Here is a 23,258-nt window from a genome sequence, read left to right as displayed (position 1 = left end):
AGGAGAAGCAGAAAGTGGAGAAAAGGAGAAGCAGGAAGAAAGCCAGTCATCTTCTCTCCCTGGCTCTAGACAGATTAACTGCAGCAGGCTGCAGCTGTGGCTACACATTTTCAGGGGAGATGTTTGCTTTTAAATCAAGGTTGGCATCTTTATTATTACACCAAGCTGGGCATATTAAGTATTGAATTGAAACCTTGAATGTGACCTCTCCCTGCGTGCCTGGTAAACAGCAGCTCATTTTCCAAGACTTAGCCCAGTGCTCACTTCCGAGTCTGACCTCTTCCTCCAGAACTGGCCGTCCTCCTCACCTCCTCTGCCCAGCACAGCCCAGGGATGCTGAATTTTACTTGTTTGGTTGTTTGCATGGCTTTGCCTTCAACCTGCCTGTAGGTATCCAACCTTTTGGCATCTCTGGGACCCACTGGAAGAAGAGTTGTCTTGGGCCACACATTAAATAGACAAACACTAACAAAAACTGATGAGCAAAACAAAGTTTTAAGTAAATTTATGAGTTCGTGTTGGGCCTCATTCATAGTCATCCTGGGCCTCATGTAGCTCGTGGGCTGCAGGTTGGACACCCCTGCATGTAGACTCTATGAGTGCAGGGATGACTTCTTTGTCTTTGTACCGCTAACACCTAGAGTACGTACAGTGGCACATAACTGACCCCCAATGAATACATAACAATAAACATAATTTATCTTAAAAAACTAAGATTTCTTTTTTCCTAAGAGAAGTTATGATTGAAACATGTCTTTATTTTTGAGAGCTAAATTAAGAACAGCATCTTCCTGGATGATGCAAGGCAGTTAAAAGTACTTTTGTCAATGCTACACTGGAGGATCGCCTGGACGCAGCGCCCAGGTGTTTATGAGAAAATGCCTGGGTATCTCAATCCTAATGTGTTTTTCTGACTAGAGGGTGTTAGGAGCCTTTTTACTCTTTTCTGTGGTTTCTTCCACAGGTTTCTTCAGGAGAAGCATTACCAAAAACGCTGTGTACAAGTGTAAAAACGGGGGCAACTGTGTGATGGATATGTACATGAGAAGGAAGTGCCAGGAATGCCGACTAAGGAAATGCAAAGAGATGGGAATGTTGGCTGAATGTATGTATAGAGGTATTCACATCAAGCAATTAAATTCCACTAAATATCTCTTAAGAAGGCAGATGTCAGGTAACTCATCTAATTAGAATGGTACTTCCCATATTAAAGAAGGAATTTGCTAAGCCATCTAAGTTCTTGAAAAGGATAATGAACCACTGGAATTGTCCAAACTGTCAGCGAAAGAGCATTCTATTCACCTGAAAGAAACAGCTGTGTTCTGTTGTTCATTGTTAGATTAAATTAGGCACGGAGTGAAGTGGCATTATTTTTATAAACTACAAAGAATGACAGTCTAAAAGTTTGCTCCAAATTAGACTTAATATCTTTTAAATTTATTGCTTAATTAGCATAAAAATTCACAGTTGGGGAAAAATTAAGAATAAGGTATAACTGCCTCCAAATTGTCTAAATAGAGTTTTAAGCCAAGTCATTTTATTAAGAATCCTTTTTTGGGTGCAGCTCTAAACCAATTTGTATAGATTTACACAGGAAATTAACTACCCTGAGTTTTAATATCATTTGGTCCTTCAATCTGATAAAAAAAAGACACTGTATTAACTGCTGGCTTTGTGAGAAACCGTAATCTTCATCAACATTTGGAATGCATGCTAATATATAACATATTAAGTTTTCATTCTGCAAATTCTACAGACCACTCAGATTCAGAGATATGTCCTCTTCCTCCTCAAAACACAAATAGACAAACAAATGTCACCAAGGGGATAATAACAGTCAGGGAGGGAATGTCACATGAAATAAAAGCCTTTGGAAAGCGATTCTAGTTCTATTGTTTCCAAACTGCAGGCAACTGGGATGCACCCAGAGAAATAATGCGTGCGGGAGGGGAAAAATAGGTCAGTGTAAACAATCCAGCTCTAGAAGGATGAAAATTTTATAGTGGTCGATCACAATCTTCTCTTAGCATATATGAAACAAGAGACTGCAATAGGTGCTGCTGCTGGAATCCAATCTGGCAATGGAAACGTTTACTTCGATACTGGGTAGTTCATGTTGCTCATCACTTAAACATGAACTTGTCCCAACTGAAGCAGTGAGGACATTTTTCATGATTCCACCTATAAGAGTCTATAATATTATTTATGAGCATGCACCTGTCCAGGAATAGATGCAAAGCTTCCATGTGACCACGTAAACTAAATTTACTGGACAAAGAAATCCCTGGAATTTAGTTTCATTAACATTGAGCGAATGAGGAAGTTTAATGGGAATATGGAAGATCATTCTATGTTATTTTTTATAGCTCTATTAGATGTAAATTAATGATGATATTACATGATTATTCAAAAGAAAATTTCTAAGTCCCCTCAACTTATTTTCATCTGTAGCTATGTTCTCAATAATTCATACAGTTCTGAAAATTAACAGGATTTGAAGTTTTTTCCTAAAAGATCTTGGCATTTGTTTTATTCAACATGTTTACTTATATATTTAATGTGAAACAATATATTCCTTATGGTTCAGTTATATAAACATGGATAAGAAATAATATTAATATCGTGTTTTGAAACAACAACTTTCCGAGTTCCCTAGGACAGGAACAGGCAGTGTCATTCTTCATTTTATTGACCGAATACCTTACATTTGTACAATGCTCTGGCATTACATCCTTTATATAAAACTCGCTTAAAAAATGACATGGTAACATTGAATCTGCACAAAACACTGCAAGATAGATGTTATTCCCATTTTATGAATGAAGAAACTGAGACTCACAGAAGACAGATTTCTGGTTCAAGGTCAAGTCTGACAACATCAGGAGGGCTAGAGTCAGCTCAGGGCCAAATTGTATAGAAAATCTTGTGAGGTGACTACATGTCAGCTGCCTTGTGACCACACACCCAACAGAGCTTTCTGTGGTTGGTTAAGTCTCTATGTTTGTTTTTTAGGCTTGTTAACTGAAATTCAGTGTAAATCTAAACGCCTGAGAAAAAACGTGAAGCAGCATGCAGATCAGATCATTAATGAAGACAGCAAAGGACGTGACTTGAGACAAGTGACCTCAACAACCAAGTCATGCAGGGTAATAACATGCAACAGTGCCAAAGCCCGCAGCCACTGGGTTTCTAGGCGTGCAGTGATCTGGCTGGGAGACTTTCAAATTAGAGCCACAGCTACAAGCAGAATTTCATTTCCATTGTGCGTTAAATGGACTTCTTTTTAATCAAGAGAGTAATACATCCTTCTGTGTAGATGTCAAACAATAATGGTGTGTAAAGTAAAAAAGTGACAGTTCTCCTTCTCCTTGGCTCCATTCCATTCCTACTATGCAAAGGTTACCAGTAAAAAAATAGTTTGGTGTATAAAATGGATTTTTCAAACTGAGTTTTGATGACCTGCCCATGAGAAGGGCGGTTCAGACTGGGAGGGGTGTGGGCTCAATAGGGGCTTGTGAGTTAGTCTTTATTTGTGGGTAAAAGGGGGGGAATATACATCTATGGACTGAAAAAGCAAAGCCCTTCTCACTGAGGTCACAGATTGCTCCAGAAATCCTTTGAACAACTCGGGACAAATAGAGGAACAGCTCCTTGTATAATTAGGTAAACAATTGATAATGCATGGGACATTTCAAGGAATTTTAATTTGCCAATAGCTAAAAATCCAATAATCCATTTTGGTTCAAGTCACATCCTTCTTAATATTTATTATACTACTGACAAAGGAAACTTCATGCACGTAGTTTTTCAAATATGTTATTTTATAGTTATTTCAGAAAAGTTATTTGATATAAATGTATTATTTTGCCATAGTGCTTTACCAGTAACACTTTGGTATAAGGAAACAAAGAGTTGAGACAATTATCCACCCTCTTCAAAAGATGTTAGTAAGGGACACAGAGATGTCTAGGGCCAGAATTATTCAGATTGGTGACTCTCTACTTCGGGGGGCAGCAGATTTTTTTCCTTAAAGGGTCAAATATTTTAAGTTTTGGCTGCTACATGGTCTCCATCTCAACTGTTCAATGTAGAGTAGCATTGATAATACATGAACAAACGAGTAGGGTTGTCTTCCAGTGGATTTGCAAGGCTGGATGGATTTGGTCTGTGGGCCATAGTTTGTCAGTCCCTGCTCTAAATAAGTACCCTCAAAAGGATTCTTCACTTTATTTTTGGGAACTTTTTTTAGTTGTGACTAAACCTTGAACTTTCACTGAACTTCTCTATCAATGGCCTCAGTAGGCTTCATATCCAGACCATTATTTATTCCTAAGAAATATATGAAAGAAATATCTTGTGTTCCCTATTTTACAGAGAGGAAAATGAGTAACTTAGGACGGATTTAGTGATATATGACATGGATGGTCCAGGGACTCAGAAAAAGTGATGGCACATTGTATCAAAGCATATTCCTGACAGTTTCTGACACTAGTGCACTCCAGATGAGTGCATATATATGAAAAACGTGTTACAACTCCCCTCCCTAACACCTTTTATTTTTCTGCCAGTGTAGGAGAAAACTGAACTCACCCCGGAACAACAGAATCTCCTACATTATATTATGGATTCATACAGCAAACAGAGGATGCCTCAGGAAATCACAAATAAAATCGTATGTACCATACCTGAAAATGCATGGGTTTACAGTTAATACTTTCTGGGGATTTTCCTACATTACAGGTGGAATTGATAAATAAATATGTTACTTTGAAATGATTAGAGCTGAGAATTTGTTACACATGTAAACTTTTAGTAGCCTTAAATAACTCCAAGGATCTGAAAAATATGAGTAGAGTCTGTAAATGTTATCTAAATTTGGTTCTAGAGCCTAATGATTTTATATTGTTTTATCTTTTTATCTACTTATTAATCATTTGCTTTTTTTTCTTAAAATTTAGTTAAAAGAAGAATTCAGTGCAGAAGAAAATTTTCTCATTTTAACGGAAATGGCTACCAGTCATGTGCAGATTCTTGTAGAATTCACAAAAAAACTGCCAGGTATATTTACGTGTGGTTACTTCTCTGGTACACTGTTCAACATTCTTATGAAATTAAGAGAGGCTGGTCTGTTTATTGCAAAAGGAGAATTATCTCACACCTGATTTAATGTGTCTATTATAGACATACAAATGTTGGTACCAGATAGGATATTTAAAATCATTTATAGTAACTCTTCCAAACTCATAAATTAAGAAATTGAGACTTTGCAAGTTGTGATTCATCCACTTATTCATTTAAAAATAAGTATTTATTGATACCTACTCTATACTAAGTATCTAGCTATTACCTTCAAAGAGTGATTAAAGGCTATAATCAAAAAGTATGTACAAAGTGCTGTTTAAATAGAGAGGAAGTAATTGCTAATTGTATCTGAGAAAGAAAGGAAGGCTTCTGAGATAATTATATTTGAGTTGGGTCTAAAAAAAAGGAGATTTTCAGGTGGTATGAGGAAGGGGCATTTGAAGTCAAGAAATCTGCTTGTGAAAAGTACAAGAAACTGGAATGCAAGATTCTTATCTCTCAGCCTCCAATTCTTTCAGACCCAATTTCAATGCAATCTAAGTCAATAGCTTTACATTATTTCAATGTTTTAAAAGCAAAACATATTAGTACATTAAAATTTCATGATCTAGAAGAGTATAATAAATACCTTGTATAGCTGCATAGGACCGTAATATTAAATTCCAGAAGGTAACTTCTGACATCAGATTTTAATTAAACATGTTAATTTGCCTTCTTTTGTCAGCATTATGCTATTATTTTATTAAATGTGTCATGAGTAAATATAAGCCTACATAAAACTCATAAAATGTGAGGAGAAATTTCTCATTATCATTGAAACATTAATATTCTCTCATTTCTTTACTAACAATGAAAGAGGAACTTAATTTGTTATATGCTAACTGAGCTGAAGGAAATCTTGATCAAAAACAAGATTATTCAAGAGTAAAAACTGTGGGAGAAGACATCGAGAAAGGAGAAATATGATTTTTTGTTGTTGTTTGTGGATTTTTCATTTCAAATGGTCATTTGGTCTTGAACCAGGAAATAATTGAAGACAAAAATAATCTTACTCATAAGAAGGTAGCTTATCTGAAAGCTCTGGCCATATCTTACATATCCCTTCAATCCTGTGCCTGGACTGGTTCCTGAGGGGGAAAAAAGAGTTTAATTAATGTGTGTATAATGAGTAAAGCAGAAGGAAAAAATTTAAAATACAAAAGGGAAGCCAAAAATAAAACCCTTGAGAAAGAAATATTATACCAATGATTATAGAAATGCCATTATTACAAATAATAATAATAGTGATGCAATACTAATAAATGAAAGAGTGTTCTGTGAAGGACTGATTTGAGTTGTTCCCTCCTGCAGTTCATTGAGCATTGCCTGTGCCAGGCCCTGTCCAGGGTGCTAGAGCCTTGGCACGCCTCCTGCCCTCAAAGGAGCCCTTAGATTCTCTTAAACAGTGACATTAATCCAGTCATCTACTGATGGGCCCTTAGGCTGTTTCCAAATCTTGGCTATTGTACATAGCACTGCTATGTGTGGGGAATGATGATGGAAGTGCGGGTTGGGCTGGGCGGAGGGGGGTTTTGCGGGGGTGGGGGGTGCGAATTGGGACAACTGTAAATAACATAAACAATAAAAAAAAGTGATATTACTTCTTGATCCTTAGCATTACCTTCTTCTCTAAACTCCCAAACTCCCATTGCTATTTAATACTTTCCTAAGCCACTTAGACCCTGAAGGCATTATTTTGTCTCTATTCATGGGGCATGTGTGTACACACGTGCACACGAGCTTGTGTTTGTTTCCCATCCATTACTTCAGTCACTTTTCCCCACCCTGCATAGTGCGGTGCTGTGCTCAGAGAAAATGCCTCATTAGATCTTATATTGGAAATGCTACCTATTCTCCAAATTGATGAAAGATCCATGCATTGGCCAAATGTTTCTTTAAACCTCTGGATACACATAAAGATTTTTCTGGCTTGCGAATACTTCCATTCTTCAGAGTTGACCTGCAACACCAGATGTAACTAAAATAATGGTTCAAGGAGAATCTGCTTGCCTCTAATTTTTGAAGGTTGCTTCATCTGTATCAGCCTGTCTTTGCTATTATATATATTTGATGTGGGTTTAACATTCTCTTTTGCCCAATTTGTTGATCAACTCCTACTTGGTGAAGATAAAAGACATCTTCTATCTGAGAGAGATCAATAGATAATTATTGTCTCAACTTGACTACCCAATATTAAAACAACTACAAAAATAATTTATGAAAATGTTTTATCATGGGAAACGATGGTGCTGATCAGATACTGTTTTACAGCATTCACAACACCTTGATACTGATTTGATTATATCTTCATTCAGGATTTCAGACATTGGACCATGAAGATCAGATTGCTTTGCTGAAAGGGTCTGCAGTTGAAGCTATGTTCCTCCGTTCAGCAGAGATTTTCAATAAGAAACTTCCAGCTGGACATGCTGACTTGTTGGAAGAGAGAATTCGAAAGAGTGGTAAGTGACTTGGTTAATGGTAAAAATAGTTTGTTTCTGCAAGAAATAATTTGTACAACACATAAAGGCAGGGCTCTTGTCTTCTGCAATGATATATGCCCATTATGACTAACTAGGAGAATGATTCTATGAAGATATGTGTTGAGTAGATGAGACTTTTAGAGTCTTGATTCAAAAATCCTTGTTGCAATAGCAAAATATTAACAATACTCTTTTCACTGAACTGAGATGAAGGACCACAAAAGGGATTTTTAAAAATTTAGAAAATCAGTCTGGTAAAAAATATGGCATAAATGAGCTGCGGTTATTCAGTCTAGAAAAAGATCCATTTATCCCAAGCCTCCAAGTCTGGATGTCTATATATCAAACTATTATCAATCTTTATTCAAAGAAAACTGAGAAGAAACAATAACAGCAACCTTTATATATAATTTACTAGGTCTCAGACACTGTACTTAAATACTTTACATATATAATTCCACCAAATTCCTGAAATATCCTATGAAATATATACTATTATTGTTCTTATTTCCCCATCTTGTAGGTGAGAAAGCCATATGCCTTGAATGCTGTGCTACAGTGCCTCTCAAGAGACAAATGAAATAATATCAATAGTATAAGTAACCCAGTTTAACTTATTATAGGGTAATATTAACACAGAAGGTCAAGCAACATCAGAACATCTCAATAAAACATAACAGAAACAGCCTTGACCAGTGTGCCTCATCCGGCTGGGCGTCATACTGCAAAGAGAAAGATCATCAGTTCGATTCCCTGTCAGGATACATCCCTGAGTTGCGGGTTCAGTCTGGTCTGGGCAAGTCCAAGAGGCAACCAATAGATCTTTCTCTCTCATATCAATATTTCTGTCTTTTTCTCCCTCTCTTCCCCTCTCTCTACAAATAAATGAATAAAATAGAAAAAAAAACAGAAACAGAACCCACAGATACAGAAAAAAAGATGATGGTTACCAAAGGGGAGGGAAGGATGGGAAAATGTGTGAAATAATAATAATAATAATAATAATAATAATAATAATGCATCAGAATGGATTACCATGAATTCTATGCAATTTATCTTAGAAGATATGGATAAGTTGTTATTTTCCTGAGAGAGTTTATATATGGTTTGGGGGTATAAATGAGATAAGATGAACTTTGAAGATTTTTTTCCTAAAGTATTATTATTCTATAATTGACTGGAATAAGTTTAAATACTCATAAAATCAGTATTATAGAATAGAGATTGGGAGAAAGGTTTTCAGGCAGCTCTACATCTGTAATATAAATCAAATAATTGAAAATCAAAAATTATTCTTAAAAGCAGCCTTGCCATAGTCATTATGTTTTCTCAGTTTATAACTAAAAGTATAATTAGCATCATTGGTAGATTTAAAAAACATTTAAAAAAGATACACATTATTTCTATATACCCATTGATTTTTTTAGTTTAATAGCTCCATAAGAGTGAAGTATTACAGTGGTAGTGAAGAGAGGAATCAGGTATATTCCCTTCCCTCGGAAACTTATAGTCTAGTGGGAAGATATGAACTGTAGAGAGATAGTAAAATAAAATGTGGAAAAGAATAACAGAGAGAGATGATTTCTAGTTGGGAGGAGTCAGAAAAATTTTCATGGGCATTTTTGCAGGACCATGAATGATATTTTATGTGATACTCAGAGTGGAGGTGCAAGAGATACGGACTGGCAGGACCAAAGGACTGAGGCAAGAGAGCTCAGGTTATGCATGCGAAGAAGAGTGACTCATCGATTTCGATAGGGTTAAGAGTTATATGAAAAAGAGATAAAAAGCAAACAGAGTCAGAACCAAATGTTGAGGGCCTTGAATTCTTGGCTAAAGATTTTATTCTTTATTTCCTACCTAAAGGGGAGACATTAAATATTTTTGAGTGGGAAGGGAAAGCACCAATTGTGCTCTACAAATCTGCCAGCAATGTTCAGATAAGCCAGGAGGAGAGATGCCTGCGAGGAGGCAATGGGTATCAAGAATGTGACCCCTGCTGCTAGGAGAATTGGAAAGGAAGAGACAGAGCTAAGAAATATGTTATTGCAGCTTTTCACTCTATGTTGTGGGAAATATGGATTCTGGTCCTGGACAGATTTTTATCACTTACCTGTGCAGGGTCTTAATTATAGTTTGTGTGTGTGTGTCTGTCTGTCTGTATCCAGGAGGCTAGGGGTAAGGGACAAGGTTGAATCAGGTGACTTCCAAGGCACAATACAGTTCTACAAGTTTTATTGCTTTTCTTCTTTTAATTCTTCTCAGTTTAATCTTCTTTTAAGTTTTCCTGATTGATGGTTTAACCAGTCATTTGGCTAGCTACTTAAGTGTTCGGATTTATTTTATTTATTTTATTTTATTTTATTTTATTTTATTTTATTTTATTTTATTTTATTTTATTTTATTTTATTTTATGGTGGTAAGAACATTTAACATGAAACCTACCCTCTTAACTAATGTTTAAGTGGTATTGTTGACTATAGGTACAATGTTGAACAGCGGATCTCTGGAGCTTACTCATCTTGCTTAACTGAAATGTTATACCTGTTGATTAGGAAGGGGGAAAAGGAGTTACTAATTAATGGGCAAATATCTTGATTTTACAGCTGCAATTAGTAATCAACAGTTCATCTTAGGAAGGAGTCAAGGATGGAAGCTGCTGAATATTCACATGTATGAATTTGTTAGTTCAGACTGTTCAATGTAAATTGGTGGCTCTCTAGGCAGAAAATTGCTATGCTATGGCTTCAGCCTCTCTATCTTAACCTGGTCAGCTCTTGGGTCCTGGCTTCCATACACTGTGAATGCCCTCTTTAAGAAAATCCATGAGTCCAATATAGTTTTTAAAAAAACTAATAAAATAAAAGTGGACAATGTCTCATGGGACAAAATATTTTAATTTTACAGATTATGACTCTTTAACTGTCCAAGGATCTTATTCTGCTTGATGTGGTCTTTGTTTATACATCAAGAGATAGTGGTGATTAAGAATCTGGCTTGAATCTAGGTCCCATTATTTATCAGCCATATGTCCTATTTTTTGTTGTTAAAAACTATTGAAATAGACCCCGTGACTAGTTTGATCTCTTTGAAATCACATCTAACTTTAATATTTGTTCTACAGTCTCATCTGGATTTTGATATTAAAAACTCTGTAGGCAGGGGTGCCTCTTTTTGACTTAGTATTTTATCCCAAGCACCTAGCACATGCCTGGCTTGGAGTGGGTGCTCAGCGAACATCTGTGAAATGGATGGATGGATGGATGGATGGATGGATGGATGGATGGATGGATGGTTATCTGAAACTATGAGTCTGGACATTTATTTTCTTTTCAGATGGTTCTTCCCTTGTATAGAACTACTCCACTCATCCAAACAGGTCCAGTCTTGCCCCGGGCTCAGCAAACTCTGGGAAGCCCTAGATTGCAGCTAATTCTAGGAACTTGGCTCAGCCATGTTCCTTGTGACAATCCCTGTCTTCCAGTGTGAATCTATTTGGTGAGTCAGAAAGGCTTGAAAGGCGACAATTGAATTGTGGAAGAGGATTAGGAACTTGTCAAGCCACGAAAGTCTGAGAGAGGCATTCCAAGATATATAGCTATTATAATATAATAATATAGAAAGTGCAGAGATGTGAAAGAATGAGTGAGTAACCATGTATAGGACTCACAAGTACTTTATTTAAAAATAAATAAATTTAGGAAATTGTTGTAAGTGCTGAATTATTAAGGACATCGAATGGCCACAAAAATAGTTTAACTTATTCCTTATACAGTGGGGTGCCTTTATAATATTCTGAGTAGATGTGACATGACCACAGAGGTACTGCAGGGAAATATTTCCAGCCGTAATATGAAGGAGAATTTAGAGGGATTAAGACAAGAAGTGGAGAGACCTGTGAAGAGGCCAGCGCAGTAACTAGGTGAGAAATGGTGAGGGTCTTGCAGGTTAAAAATATGTAATCAAAAAGAAAAATATCGCTCAATAACTCAAATTTCAGAACTTGATTCTGCAAGTTTCAGGAAAGTTCAAAATCAAAGTTTTCTAGTGTGTGATCTCTATAAATACACATGCTTCTAGTTCATAAGATACTTTACCCAAACATCAGCCACATATTGCGAAAATAAAAAGCATCAAATTCACATGCTGTTTAGTCTTTTATTATCTATAATTATGGCTCTACTTATTAATATTTATGAGTTTGCTTCTTCTAGTGGATTTTCAGAAAATTACCACTCCCACACACCACATAGAACCTGATCTTGCAAAATGACCTTTCAGAATAACTTTCCATTCTTATGAAAATATACCACATCCTTATTTCCATTGTACCTTTAATTCCATGTCTCAGTTACTCTGTTTATGCCTGCACAGCTCCCTAAAGAGTATAATATGGAATTTCTTTTCTTGTTCTCCAAATTCATACTCCTTTGTTTACTATTATTAAATCTCAATTACATGCACAAAGATACTGTCTCCTGAGATACATTTACTTAATGAGAGTTAGAGTGTTTGTTTATGTTAATTGAGGCTTCAGAACATATATCTGACACAACCTGTGGTTACGTTGTTTCTACATAATTGTAATGCATCAATTTCTTTATTCCTAATGTAGTTTTAAGAAAATTAGATTTTAAGATAGAATTTTTATTAAAAATAGGAATATCCATATAATACCATAAAATATGATTGGACTGAAATAGGCTTGCTAACACTGAAAGAGTTTACATTTCAACATTAAAGAAATTAGCAGTAACGTCTCACAAACCAAAGACACTTGTTCTGTTAATTAAAATATAAATAACCTCTGAAATTCTTAGTATTTTGTGGCCTTTTTTGATCCTTATAACAGACAGAAATGAAACATTCAAATTAATAAGTGTTTATCAGGGTGACAGAGTATCTTGTGATTTTGCAATAGTTTGCTTTTACATAGTCCATCCTGTTAGCATTCCCAGTGGCCACTGAAGGTGGGTGCTATGCTGCTATTTTATAGATGGGAGAATGAGCTTAGAGACGCTAGATGACTTGCCCAAGGTGACCCAGTTAATCAAATCAGCAGACTGCCAGAGATGAGCGCAGCTGTGCTACTTAAAGCCCGGCACTCTTTCTCCGTGTTGCACCTGTCACTCACCGAGATCTAATATTTGCCAACTATCAGCTGGTAGGGAATATAAAGACCAGTAAGACATGGCTCCTGCCCTTTGGTTGAGAGATAAAGTATAAGCACAGTTAGCACTTTATAGCAGTTTTAAAGTAAATGATAAAATGAATGGAAATAGTGAAATCAGAGAAAGGAGAAATTCGTATTGGAGTGATAAAGTCAGAGCTGGCTTATAGTAGCACAGTAAAGTATGCTGTATGTAGTATACTATGTTTATTTTTCTACATTTTAAATATATAGGAATTCACTGCTTTAGACTTGAAAACAAATGAAAAACAATAATACAAACTAAATTTTCTAAAGAAGTAGATGTAAGCTACGGTTCCAATACTGTCTTTGAAAGAAAGGTTAGAAATGTAAACAAATGACAGAATATTTATAAGAAATATAAATGCTTACATCAGAGTTTAAAACTCTTAGCACCTCTCCTTTTACGTTTCAAAGTGGTCATGTATTGATTTTGGCATGGACAAATTTGGGGCTCAAATTGTAGGAATTTTTTCAAAATAAGAGAAAGTGCTAAAGTAATACAAGAGTCTATATTCCCATCAGCCCTCAGCTATATTCCCAAAGCCTTTTATATTTGTCCCATTTTGGGCATTATGTATTTATTTTTGTATCTGCTTCTTCCATTAGTCTGTTACCTGCTTGAGGATAATTCCCAGCACCATCACATTGTGTATATTAGATGTGCAAAAATTGGTGAGTTTTATTGAGATGAATCTGAAACTTGACGGTCCAAACCCTGTCAGCTTCTAAGTACTGGTCAGGTCTAATGTGGCCAGGTAACTTTTAAACCACTAGGACTATTCAAAAGTATATTATTTATGAACTGTTTTATGTTAAATATTTTATGTTGTAAATAGGTTTGTTTTCCGAGTTTTTAATTTGTGGGCAGCTTTTTACTCAGGGCCAACCCTACGGCACAAATGACCCTGGGCACTAGAGCCGCTGATTCAGAGGCCAGGGTCTGGTCTGTTAGCACCACGAGAATGTTTCCGTTGTCTTCATAGCATCCTTTCCCCCATCACATCGCATAGCTGTGTCCCCTTCATCACAAAACAACTAGCAAAATGTAATGTTACCTAATTTAATACACATTTATTAATCTCCTACCATGTCTCCACAGGTTGCTAGTTACTAAGGAGACAGAGATGAATATAAAACATCTATGGAGCACACTTTACTGGCCAGGCAGTGGGCCAGATGCTGGGAATGCAGCAGTTGGCTCCTGGTGTCGTAAAATTTATATGGTATTTCACGCTCTAATAGGATGGAGAGAAATGAATTGACAGGTGCAGTAGAATTGAACATAGAGGAAGGAGCAGCAAATTCTGTTCCACTGTGACCAGGAAAGCTCCAGAGGGAAAACAGAGTTTCAACGTGGCCTTGATGGGGTGTCCTAGCCTAACAAGGATCCTTTGTATAAAATGCACACTTATATATAATACATACAGGCATGCACCTACCTCTGCTCTCCTTTTCTCTCTGATTAAAACTAGAAAGTTAATTAGGAAATAAAAGATGTTTACATTTAAAATAACAACTTACAACAGCGTAGTGTTAATCCTATCAAATAGCTATTCTTTCAAAGAATATTTCTGATCAATGAACAATTAATTTACCCATCACAGACCCCTTTTTAAAAAAATAAGTAAAAATAAGAAAACTTTAAAAAAAAAAACAAAGACAAAGAGGAAACAGAGGACTAGAAACATACATGATTTTTCACAACTTTTTACTTTTTCACAGTAATCTTTGTGATTAAGTTAGAAAATAGCCCCACCTTGTGACCAAAAATCAGCTAATTGGACATAAAGAGCCCAACTGAAACAAACCTTAAACCAGTCTCCAGAAAGGAGGAAGCAGGAAAATGGGAAAAGACTGCCCCTTCAGGCTGATGTTATTGTTACATTTCTCAGGCTAGGAATTGCTTGCTGTTCATAGAAACTTAAAACACTACTTAAGTTTATGCTGTTGTGGTTGATTCTGATTATTGATTTTAATCCAAAAGCAGATTTATATTTGATTCATCTTGTAGGAAAATTATTTTCTAAACCCTTCTGTTATTTGTTTTTTACATTTTCTCTATGTTCACTTTTGTCTTTTACAAAATGTACAAGATGAAAAGTTGTAATAAGAATTCCAACCTATTTTTTCCCAAAATTATCAACTGCAATTAGATAGCCAGTAAAAGTAACATCTTTGAAAGGTGATTTTGCGTTTAGAAAGACAAATAAAATAGAAAATTAAGTCGTCAAAAAAGATTTCTAAAAATTAAATATATCAAAATCAGCTGCCTTTAATATTATTTCCAAATCCCTATCTACTATTTAAAATAATAGTATAGTCATGAGTTATTATTTTAGGTAATGACACCTGATTTTGTAGTCCTCAAATGCTAAAGACTGGCATTGTTTCGAGGTGTAAAAGAACAACCTCACCAAGAAACAACAGATCTTAGCTTAGCTTTACTACCTAGAAAAATACCGACTCAACTCACTGATCAGCTAATTTGTAGTCATTCCTAGTAAACAGCAGAATGTAAAAGCAAAGCAAAACATAGCTTTGCAAACACAAAAGTATATGAGCTTATTCTAGCTAAGATTAAGATGAATTGAGACTAAGATGGAACTAGTGTGTTAATTCAATTCTCCTGAATAACAATAATAACAGCTCTTATTGTAATTATTTGCTCTAATATTTATGGAGAGTTTACTTTTAGCCAGGCACTATATATATATTATGTCATATGCTACTATTGTTATGACTTATATTTCACAGAGGAAACTGAGGCTTAAAGAGTTTAAGTAATGTGCCCAAGATCAAATCATAAATTAGATTTCAAACTCTTAGTTGGCTCACTACCTCTTAAGACCTATGTTTGTTGGAAGCCAGGATTGGTACTCTCAGACTCACACTCCAAAGCTCTGCGTTTTAAGTTGTATCTAGTTTGGTCATGGGTATTTAGTTCCATCTGAAACAGGTGGGTAGAGGACAATCTTCCACTTGATGTAATCCCCAAGGAACAACAAAGACACTGTTGTTAAGAGAGCCCACTGGATTTGCTTAAAGAATCAAAAGTCAAAGGGGGGGGAAGTGTGGTATTTTAACTAAAGAGAGAAAGGCTAAGGATTCAGTATGGAATGCTTCTTTGGGTTCTTCTAAAGGTGAGGATTAAAAAGAGATTAAACTCATAGACATGGACAACAGTGTGGGGATTACCCAGGGCAGAAGGAGTGGGGGGAGGTAGAAGAGGGTATAGGGGGATAAATGGTGATGGAAGAAGACTTGACTTGGGTGGTGAACACACAGTACAATATACAGATGATGTGTTGTGGAATTGTGCACCTGAAACCTGTATAATTTTGTTAACCAGTGTCACTCCAATAAATTCAATAAAAAGAAAAAAAATTAAAATAAATAAAGGCAAGGATTTAGGCTTTCTGATTCTGTGAAGTGTAATATTAGATGATAATTGTACCTTGTAGAACCTAGAATCCAATTTTACCCTGGTTTGACTGACCAATGCTCTATGGCTCTAAGTCTGGTTTGGGATGGAATAGAGCAATCTAGTCTGGCCAGTCATGGGAGTTCATGTTCATCTTAATCCATCCATAGGTCACATTATAGGTTTTCTTTTTCTCTCTCCACATTCCCCAGTCAAAACTCTTTTGGGGTGGATCCATGCACAGAATAGGCACCAAACTAATATTTGTTGAATGAGTGTAGGAAGTGACACAAAGGAGACTTAATTTAAAAAGTGGGGTAAGCCAGATAAAGAAAGAAGGAGGATATTAGGGAACAGGTACAGAAACAGGGCAATGTGCGTTGCTTAGGGAACTGCAGTGGCTGACCACAGCTGGTCTGAGGGCTGTGTGATCTGACGGACAGGTCGAACAGCTTAGTCACAGCTAACAGCCAGGACTCTGGAGCCTGCTAGCTTTGGTTTGAATCCTTGTTCCACTTCTCACCAGCTGTGTGTCTTTGGACAAACTCTATAACCTCTCTGTACCTATCTCACAGGGCGTTAGAAAGATTAAATGAGCTATACTGTAAGAAGTGTTTGAAACATTACCCCATGTATAACGAGTACTCAATAAATGTGAACTCCTATGATTATCATGTGGGTGAATAGTGGGTGGTGCGATAGGCAGGGGCAGGTCCTGGAGTTTCTTATGTAAAAAGGAAGAACGTTTATGCCAAGGCCATGGAGAGTCTTTGGAGGTTTGTAGGAAGTGGGGGGTTGGGGTGGGATTTGAATTACATAGAAAGGAAGTTCTAGGATGGGTGGAAGGGGACTAAGCTGAAGACAGGAAGACCAATGAGAAGCAATGCAGTATTCTGGATGAAGAGAATCAAGACTTAAGTTAATTCCAGGGGTAGCAGAGAGGAAAGGAGCCCCTGAGTGAGAGTTAGCAGGTGTAATCGCAGGAGTCAGCACATGACCAAGTGAGAGAGAGGCTGAATCTCAGTTTTCAGGAGGGGGCAGTTGAGTGGGTGAGAATACCAATCATGTGAAGACTGGGAATGAGGTGGATTTGGAGGAGGATGAAGAGTTTAGTTCTGCACATGGTGTCTTTAATATTGGACATGTTGAGTTTGAAGAAAACAGCCAAGTACCAGTGCCTAGTGGGCGATAGATAGATAAACAGGTTTGGTACTTCAGAGACAGATCATTATTAAGTGGAGCTGTTACATATCTGGGCTGAAAAACAATAATTTGGGGGGAGGTGTTGTTTAAGATGCTATCTGTGCCCTAATTAGAGGTATTAATATTTAAAAGATTAACAAATCCCATGTAAAAAATGGTGGAGTTGAAAGATTCTTTTTGTAATTCAGGAGCATTATCATTTATTGTCAGACAGTAGTGAATAAAATAAAGGCACTGTCAAAATGAAAGACATACAAATCATTCATTTAGTTATATTTTGAGGATTTTGTTATCTGACCTTCTTTGCCCTGCCTTTGGCTGGAACATAATATACAGCCATTAATTAAATGTGTGCATACAGGTGCAAATATTAATGTGTACATATGTAATGTGTTTGTAATTTTACACTTTGTAGTTATTCAGCAACTTTACTATACCTCTGCAATTTTTACACTTCCCCCACAGGTATCTCTGATGAATATATAACACCAATGTTTAGTTTTTATAAAAGTGTGGGAGAATTAAAAATGACTCAAGAAGAGTATGCCCTGCTGACAGCAATTGTTATCCTCTCTCCAGGTAATTTCAATGTGAGATTTTAATTTTTACGCTATTTGTTCATTTTTTCAGTATAATTATAATAAAGAAAATCTGGAAAACACAGAATCATAAAAAAAGTAAAATGGCCTGCCTATAACCTCACTGCTTCAAATTGAACCATGTTAACATTTCAGTGTATTTCTTCTCAACTTTTTTCCTAAACTCATGTTCATTCAATAAATACATTTTTAACACCTACTATGCATTAAACATGGTTCTAGATATTGGGGGATATAGCAGTAAAGAAACAAGCAGAATACAACAACATGGAGCATTCTATATTTTAGTAGAGTAAAAAAGACAATAAATGAAGAAACAAATAAAAATAATTTGTGGTAATTATTGAGGTGGTAAATGTTAAAGATGAGAATATTAAGAGAAGAAAGTGGCAGTAGAATGTTATTTTAATTAGTGGTCAGGGAAGGCTTTTCTATGGGGTTGTATGAACAGGGACCTAAATGAAATTATGTATGCTTTTTTTTTACAGCTTAGTATTTATTTATTTAATTATAATTTTAATTAAATGTATTGTGATAAACATATTTTAACATAATATTAAAACATACTATCTTTTTTTAAATGTGTAATTTTGTTTAAAAGTCTTTCCCTATGTCGTTAAAAAGACTGTACTGGTAAAAGTTTATTGTAATGCATGCATCATATTCTGTTGTATTGATGACCAATCATTTACTTTTTACCACATCTTTCAATACTCAGAATATTTCCAGTTTTCTATTGTTTTAAACAATGTTGAAATGAATACCTATGTAGATATATTTTTTCCTATGTTTTTTGCTTAATTATTTGGGTGTAAGTGATGCCACATTCATAATTTGTGGCCTTAAACCACTTTATATGGGATATTAAGTCAGAAGTTAGTTGTTACTTTGTTTTATCATAAAAATTATAATTAAAAAGAAGAAAAACATTTGGCAGTACCTACTATAGTTACACAGGTATATACCCCATGACCCAGCAAGTACTTGGGATATACCTACCAGAAATGATGCTATGTTCCCCGTGCAGGTTACTTTGCGGGCATTGATCAGAAGGGGAATTTAGAGAGGTCTCTATCTGAGGGGAGTAAATTTTCTATATCTTGATCTAGTTGTGATTAAATGAGTATCTGCAATTAAATGATCTAGTTTTGTCTAAATGCATGTATAAAAATTCATTAAGTTGAACATTTGTACATTTCAACTGTACAACACATATAAATTCTACTTCAAAAGAGGTTAACATTATTATATAATTATGCTAAACCTTCCACTTTTTAATTTGATGATTTAAACTTCAAAATAGACAGGCAATATATAAAGGATAGAGAAGCTGTGGAGAAGCTGCAGGAACCCCTACTTGACGTGCTGCAGAAGTTGTGCAAGATCCATCAGCCGGAAAACCCTCAGCATTTTGCCTGCCTCCTGGGCCGCCTGACTGAGTTGCGGACATTCAATCATCACCACGCAGAGATGCTGATGTCATGGCGAGTCAATGACCACAAGTTCACCCCACTTCTCTGTGAGATCTGGGATGTGCAGTGACGAGTGTCCCCGGGGCAGGGCCTGCCTCTCCAGTTTCCTCGTGTTATAAATCTGATGTATAACTTTCCTTTATTTCATTTGTACCTGGTTTCACACAAGAATTTTGATGAATATTTATGCAGTAATTATATAACTTCCACAACTGTAAATAGGGGGCTAGGCAGAATTACTTTCTCTACTTTGTATTTTACGTGGCTTCAGGGAATCTTTTGTTCTAATTGGCATGCCCTGTTTGCCTAATAAAAGTGATCATTATTTCAATTCTATATGTTGAAATAGGGAAAAATCTCATTTTGCTCTTCATCTTCCCTTATTGCATATATTTTATTAAACAGTTGTGTGCACTTTTGACAATAAACTGAACATAATGGCAACACGCTTTCATTTGGGAACAGAATTTGAAAAAATATACAAACAATGGTATGCTATTGAGCCTGAGGGGATGATTCATAAAATGATAAACTCTCACAGCACAAACGGTACATTTTTCATCCCTGGGGAAGCCCTGGTGAAGAGTCACTCATTTGTGGTAGTCCTCTGATCATTTCATTATCTTCGATGTTCACAAAGAATAGCATACAGAAAAGTTAATGATTGTCAGATAAAATATCCACAGTGCATATTAGTTACGCTTTTAGGGGGAATACTTCCCATAGTCAATGTCTTGAAGCAGCATTTTCAAATTCTGGATATGCAAATAACTCCAATGATGGGACATTTCCTTTCTCTCTCTGAAAAGTTCTCACTGTTGACTTCGGTGCATATAATTAGTCATTTTTTTGTTTTGTTTTGCTTTCCTTTTGGAAAACACTCCATTAGCCAGGTGCACAGCTGTTGTATACTTGCCCCAAAGCAGGAATTACTTCATTTCCTTCCTTCATTGTTATACTGTTGCATTCTCCTCCCTATTATCTTTTCCTGAATACAATAAAACACCTTCTATGAGCGATGGACTTCCATCTCCCTTTCTCCTGAAGTCAGCCAAAATGGAGCTTGCTTAGCAAATGAAAAATTTTTTTTGTTTTTGTTTTTGTTTTTTGTTTTACACACTGGGGCTACTGAAGTCCTAAAATTAGCTAGTCAGTGGAAAAGAGAGAGTTGGGGCTGCATCAGTTGGATTAGATCTGCTTCAGCAACAAAGACTTGAATCCCCATTAAGTACAAGATTCTTTTGCTAAACTCCACAAGAGAATACAAAGGTGGTTGAGGCACAGTAATTTAATCAGCTCATATAGGGTGGGGGGGGATGCATTTTATAGGTTCCCCTGTCTGCTACTGTAGGTTCAGTCAATGGAAGGCATCGGTGGAAAATTGAAGTACAGAAAGGGAAAATCTGGGGTATTTCCCCCTTGGCCTCCACCTCACATGGCTTCTCTAGTAATGATTGAAGCCCTTCTTGGGCAAACTCTACCCTATTGCTGATGACCTTGCTTTCTGGATTCCTCTTGAATGTTGAAGACCTAGAAGCGCAGTGGCTTCCTAGGGTTGCCCATCTCTGCGTTGTCTCCTCTGCTCCTGTTTATTGTCTCAGTTCTTTCCTCTCTTCTGAAACCAAGTTCCTGTGTTAAATTTCCTCTTTTTGAAGTACCTACAGGGGTTCATATTTTCTGACTTGAGCCTGTCTATATACAGTTACTTTTTTTTGGTTATATTGAACCTAAGAGAATGTAGAACTTGAACGGCTGGAAGCCATCTTGTAACCAGAGGAAATCTAAGTATAAAGCCAACATAAACAGCAGAGCCATCTGAGGCTGGATTCTGGTTACATTATTTGAAATCTCAGGTTGAGCTTTGGCTAAAACTAGAGAATTTTATCTAGGATTTCAATTACATGAACCAATTATTTCCTTTTTTCATATGTGAATTTGAGAACTTTTTCCTATCATTATAACTAAAAAAACCTTATCTCTTAGAGAGGCACTTTCCATGGATTTAGGGCCCACTCTAATACAATGTGATCTCATCTTGACACTTGGCCTTAATTATATCTGCAAAGATCTTATTTCCCAAGAAGGTCACATTCTGAGGTTCCAGGTAGACGTAAATTTTAGAGGGGATTCTATTCAACCCACCACATAATTAATATTTTAAAATTAATAGCAATGGTAATAAAATTTTATATCATTGAACTACTTATACATTATATTTGTTAATGTAAATTGGTAACAGTCTATTATGATAGAACTTAGTATTGTTTTTAATGAAGTTGGCTCTCAATAGATTATCTGTGGAATGAGTAGTTTAATTAACTGTGAATGAATCAAGACTTCTGTTGACCCAAAATTTCATCTAGTATATTACCCGAAGCAATACTGAGATTGAAACTCAATAGTATAAAAGCATTAAAATCAATAGCAGCAGCCACAAAATGCAGAACAAAACAACTACTAAACCAAAAGCAAAAATAAAAAACCTCCAGTTGTGGTATATTTTAAGCAATAGAGAATTCTGTAGAACTGTGAAAGAGCCAAATTATATTTCAATATACAAGGGGTATATGAGAGAGCCTCTTCTCTATTCTGTAAAGATGTTTAGTCAGATGAATGATTTTTCCTAATGTAATAACTTACTATTTAGATTTCCAAGCTCAATACTTCTTAAAATGGGGCACACTGTCACAATTCTGGGAAAGATAGAATTAATAGACTCTGTCACCTGAGGAACGCAAATGGATGGGACTTGCTCTGCATGTTGCAATCATGTCAGTTTCAAGTAAAGCGAGACTCTCTAAAATATGGCTATTAACCCAACCACCAATTAGAAACTCTACACATGAAAGTAGATTGCAGCTTTTTAGGTGGAACCCTCAATTACTAATTGTGGTGTTAAAACCAAGGTAGGTAAGATGATGCGTGCACTTCTCAAGTAGGGCACTAACTAAGAATGTAAAAGTGAGGTTGGGAAAACAACAAGGAGAACTGTTTTCTTCTTTATAAGAGAGGGGAAAACAATGAAGATCAAAGAATCTAGAAGAGAACTCCTCACCCAATCCCCACATTTAACCAGGGAAGAATATGGCCTTCAAGACGAGAAGCTATTCCCACAGGTTGGCTGTGGATTCACTTTTCAACATACTGTCTTGTATCTGTATAAGGAAATTAGCAAGACAAGGCAAATAGACAATAAGAATAAAATGTAAGCAACTACAGAATACCCTGCTGCCAAAGTTTCAATAAATAGTTAGAAATATTAAGTCGGGGTGTGTGTGTGTGTGTGTGTGTGTGTGAATGTTTGTGTATATACCTCAAATACCAATTTTTAATAAGAGGTACTCAAATGTTTAGGCACATTGTATGCATATAAGAAAAATACAAGAATAGTCAACTAATGACTCATCAAACAAGATCTATATAACACTATTTTCAAGGTTCTATAGTGTAGTGTACATATTTTGATATTGGGGCTCAGCAAATCCAATTGAAAGCTACAATGTGACTGGACATTTTGGTAAATGAAGTTGCCTCTAGTTTTAAGAAGAAACCCTATAAAACATAGGTTGATTTGAACAACAGGTCCTGTGAAAATTGATCTGTTGCAGTCACAAGCAGTAAAGTGTTCTGGGATGGGCTGCTGGGCATCAGGTTCAATTTCCACTTATATGTCCACCTTGTGATGACCTTCACTGCCCCGCCGCGCTCCCCCTCCCCAGCCAAAAGATAAGCTTTGTGGGAGCAGGACCCCTGTGCTTAGGGTAG

At 36.1% G+C, this 23,258-nt stretch overlaps 1 protein-coding gene across 6 annotated transcripts in view; it reads left to right on the top strand.

The window, feature by feature from the left end:
* The window catches only part of NR1H4 (nuclear receptor subfamily 1 group H member 4), a 72,662-nt gene extending 52,349 nt beyond the window's left edge, over positions 1 to 20,313 (top strand). Inside the window, exons 5-12 of one of the 6 annotated variants that reach the window (XM_054574640.1) lie at positions 965 to 1,117; positions 3,013 to 3,146; positions 4,574 to 4,672; positions 4,959 to 5,058; positions 7,437 to 7,583; positions 13,405 to 13,470; positions 17,888 to 18,001; positions 19,325 to 20,310. In XM_054574640.1, coding sequence (XP_054430615.1) covers positions 965 to 1,117; positions 3,013 to 3,146; positions 4,574 to 4,672; positions 4,959 to 5,058; positions 7,437 to 7,583; positions 13,405 to 13,470; positions 17,888 to 18,001; positions 19,325 to 19,563 — 1,052 coding nt within the window. In that variant the 3' untranslated portion in view covers positions 19,564 to 20,310. Of the gene's footprint in view, positions 1 to 964; positions 1,118 to 3,012; positions 3,147 to 4,573; positions 4,673 to 4,958; positions 5,059 to 7,436; positions 7,584 to 13,404; positions 13,471 to 17,887; positions 18,002 to 19,324 lie in introns of all 6 variants that reach the window. The other 5 variants (XM_054574641.1, XM_054574644.1, XM_054574645.1 and 2 more) reach the window with 5 other exon arrangements.
* Positions 20,314 to 23,258: the final 2,945 nt, after the last annotated feature.

This window comes from Pteronotus mesoamericanus, unplaced genomic scaffold (assembly GCF_021234165.1).
Source record: "Pteronotus mesoamericanus isolate MK-2021 breed Mesoamerican mustached bat unplaced genomic scaffold, CSHL_Meso_final contig_263, whole genome shotgun sequence".
Lineage (NCBI taxonomy): Eukaryota > Metazoa > Chordata > Mammalia > Chiroptera > Mormoopidae > Pteronotus > Pteronotus mesoamericanus.
Note: the sequence above shows the minus strand (reverse complement) of the source record. Positions and strands in the feature narration are given on the sequence as shown.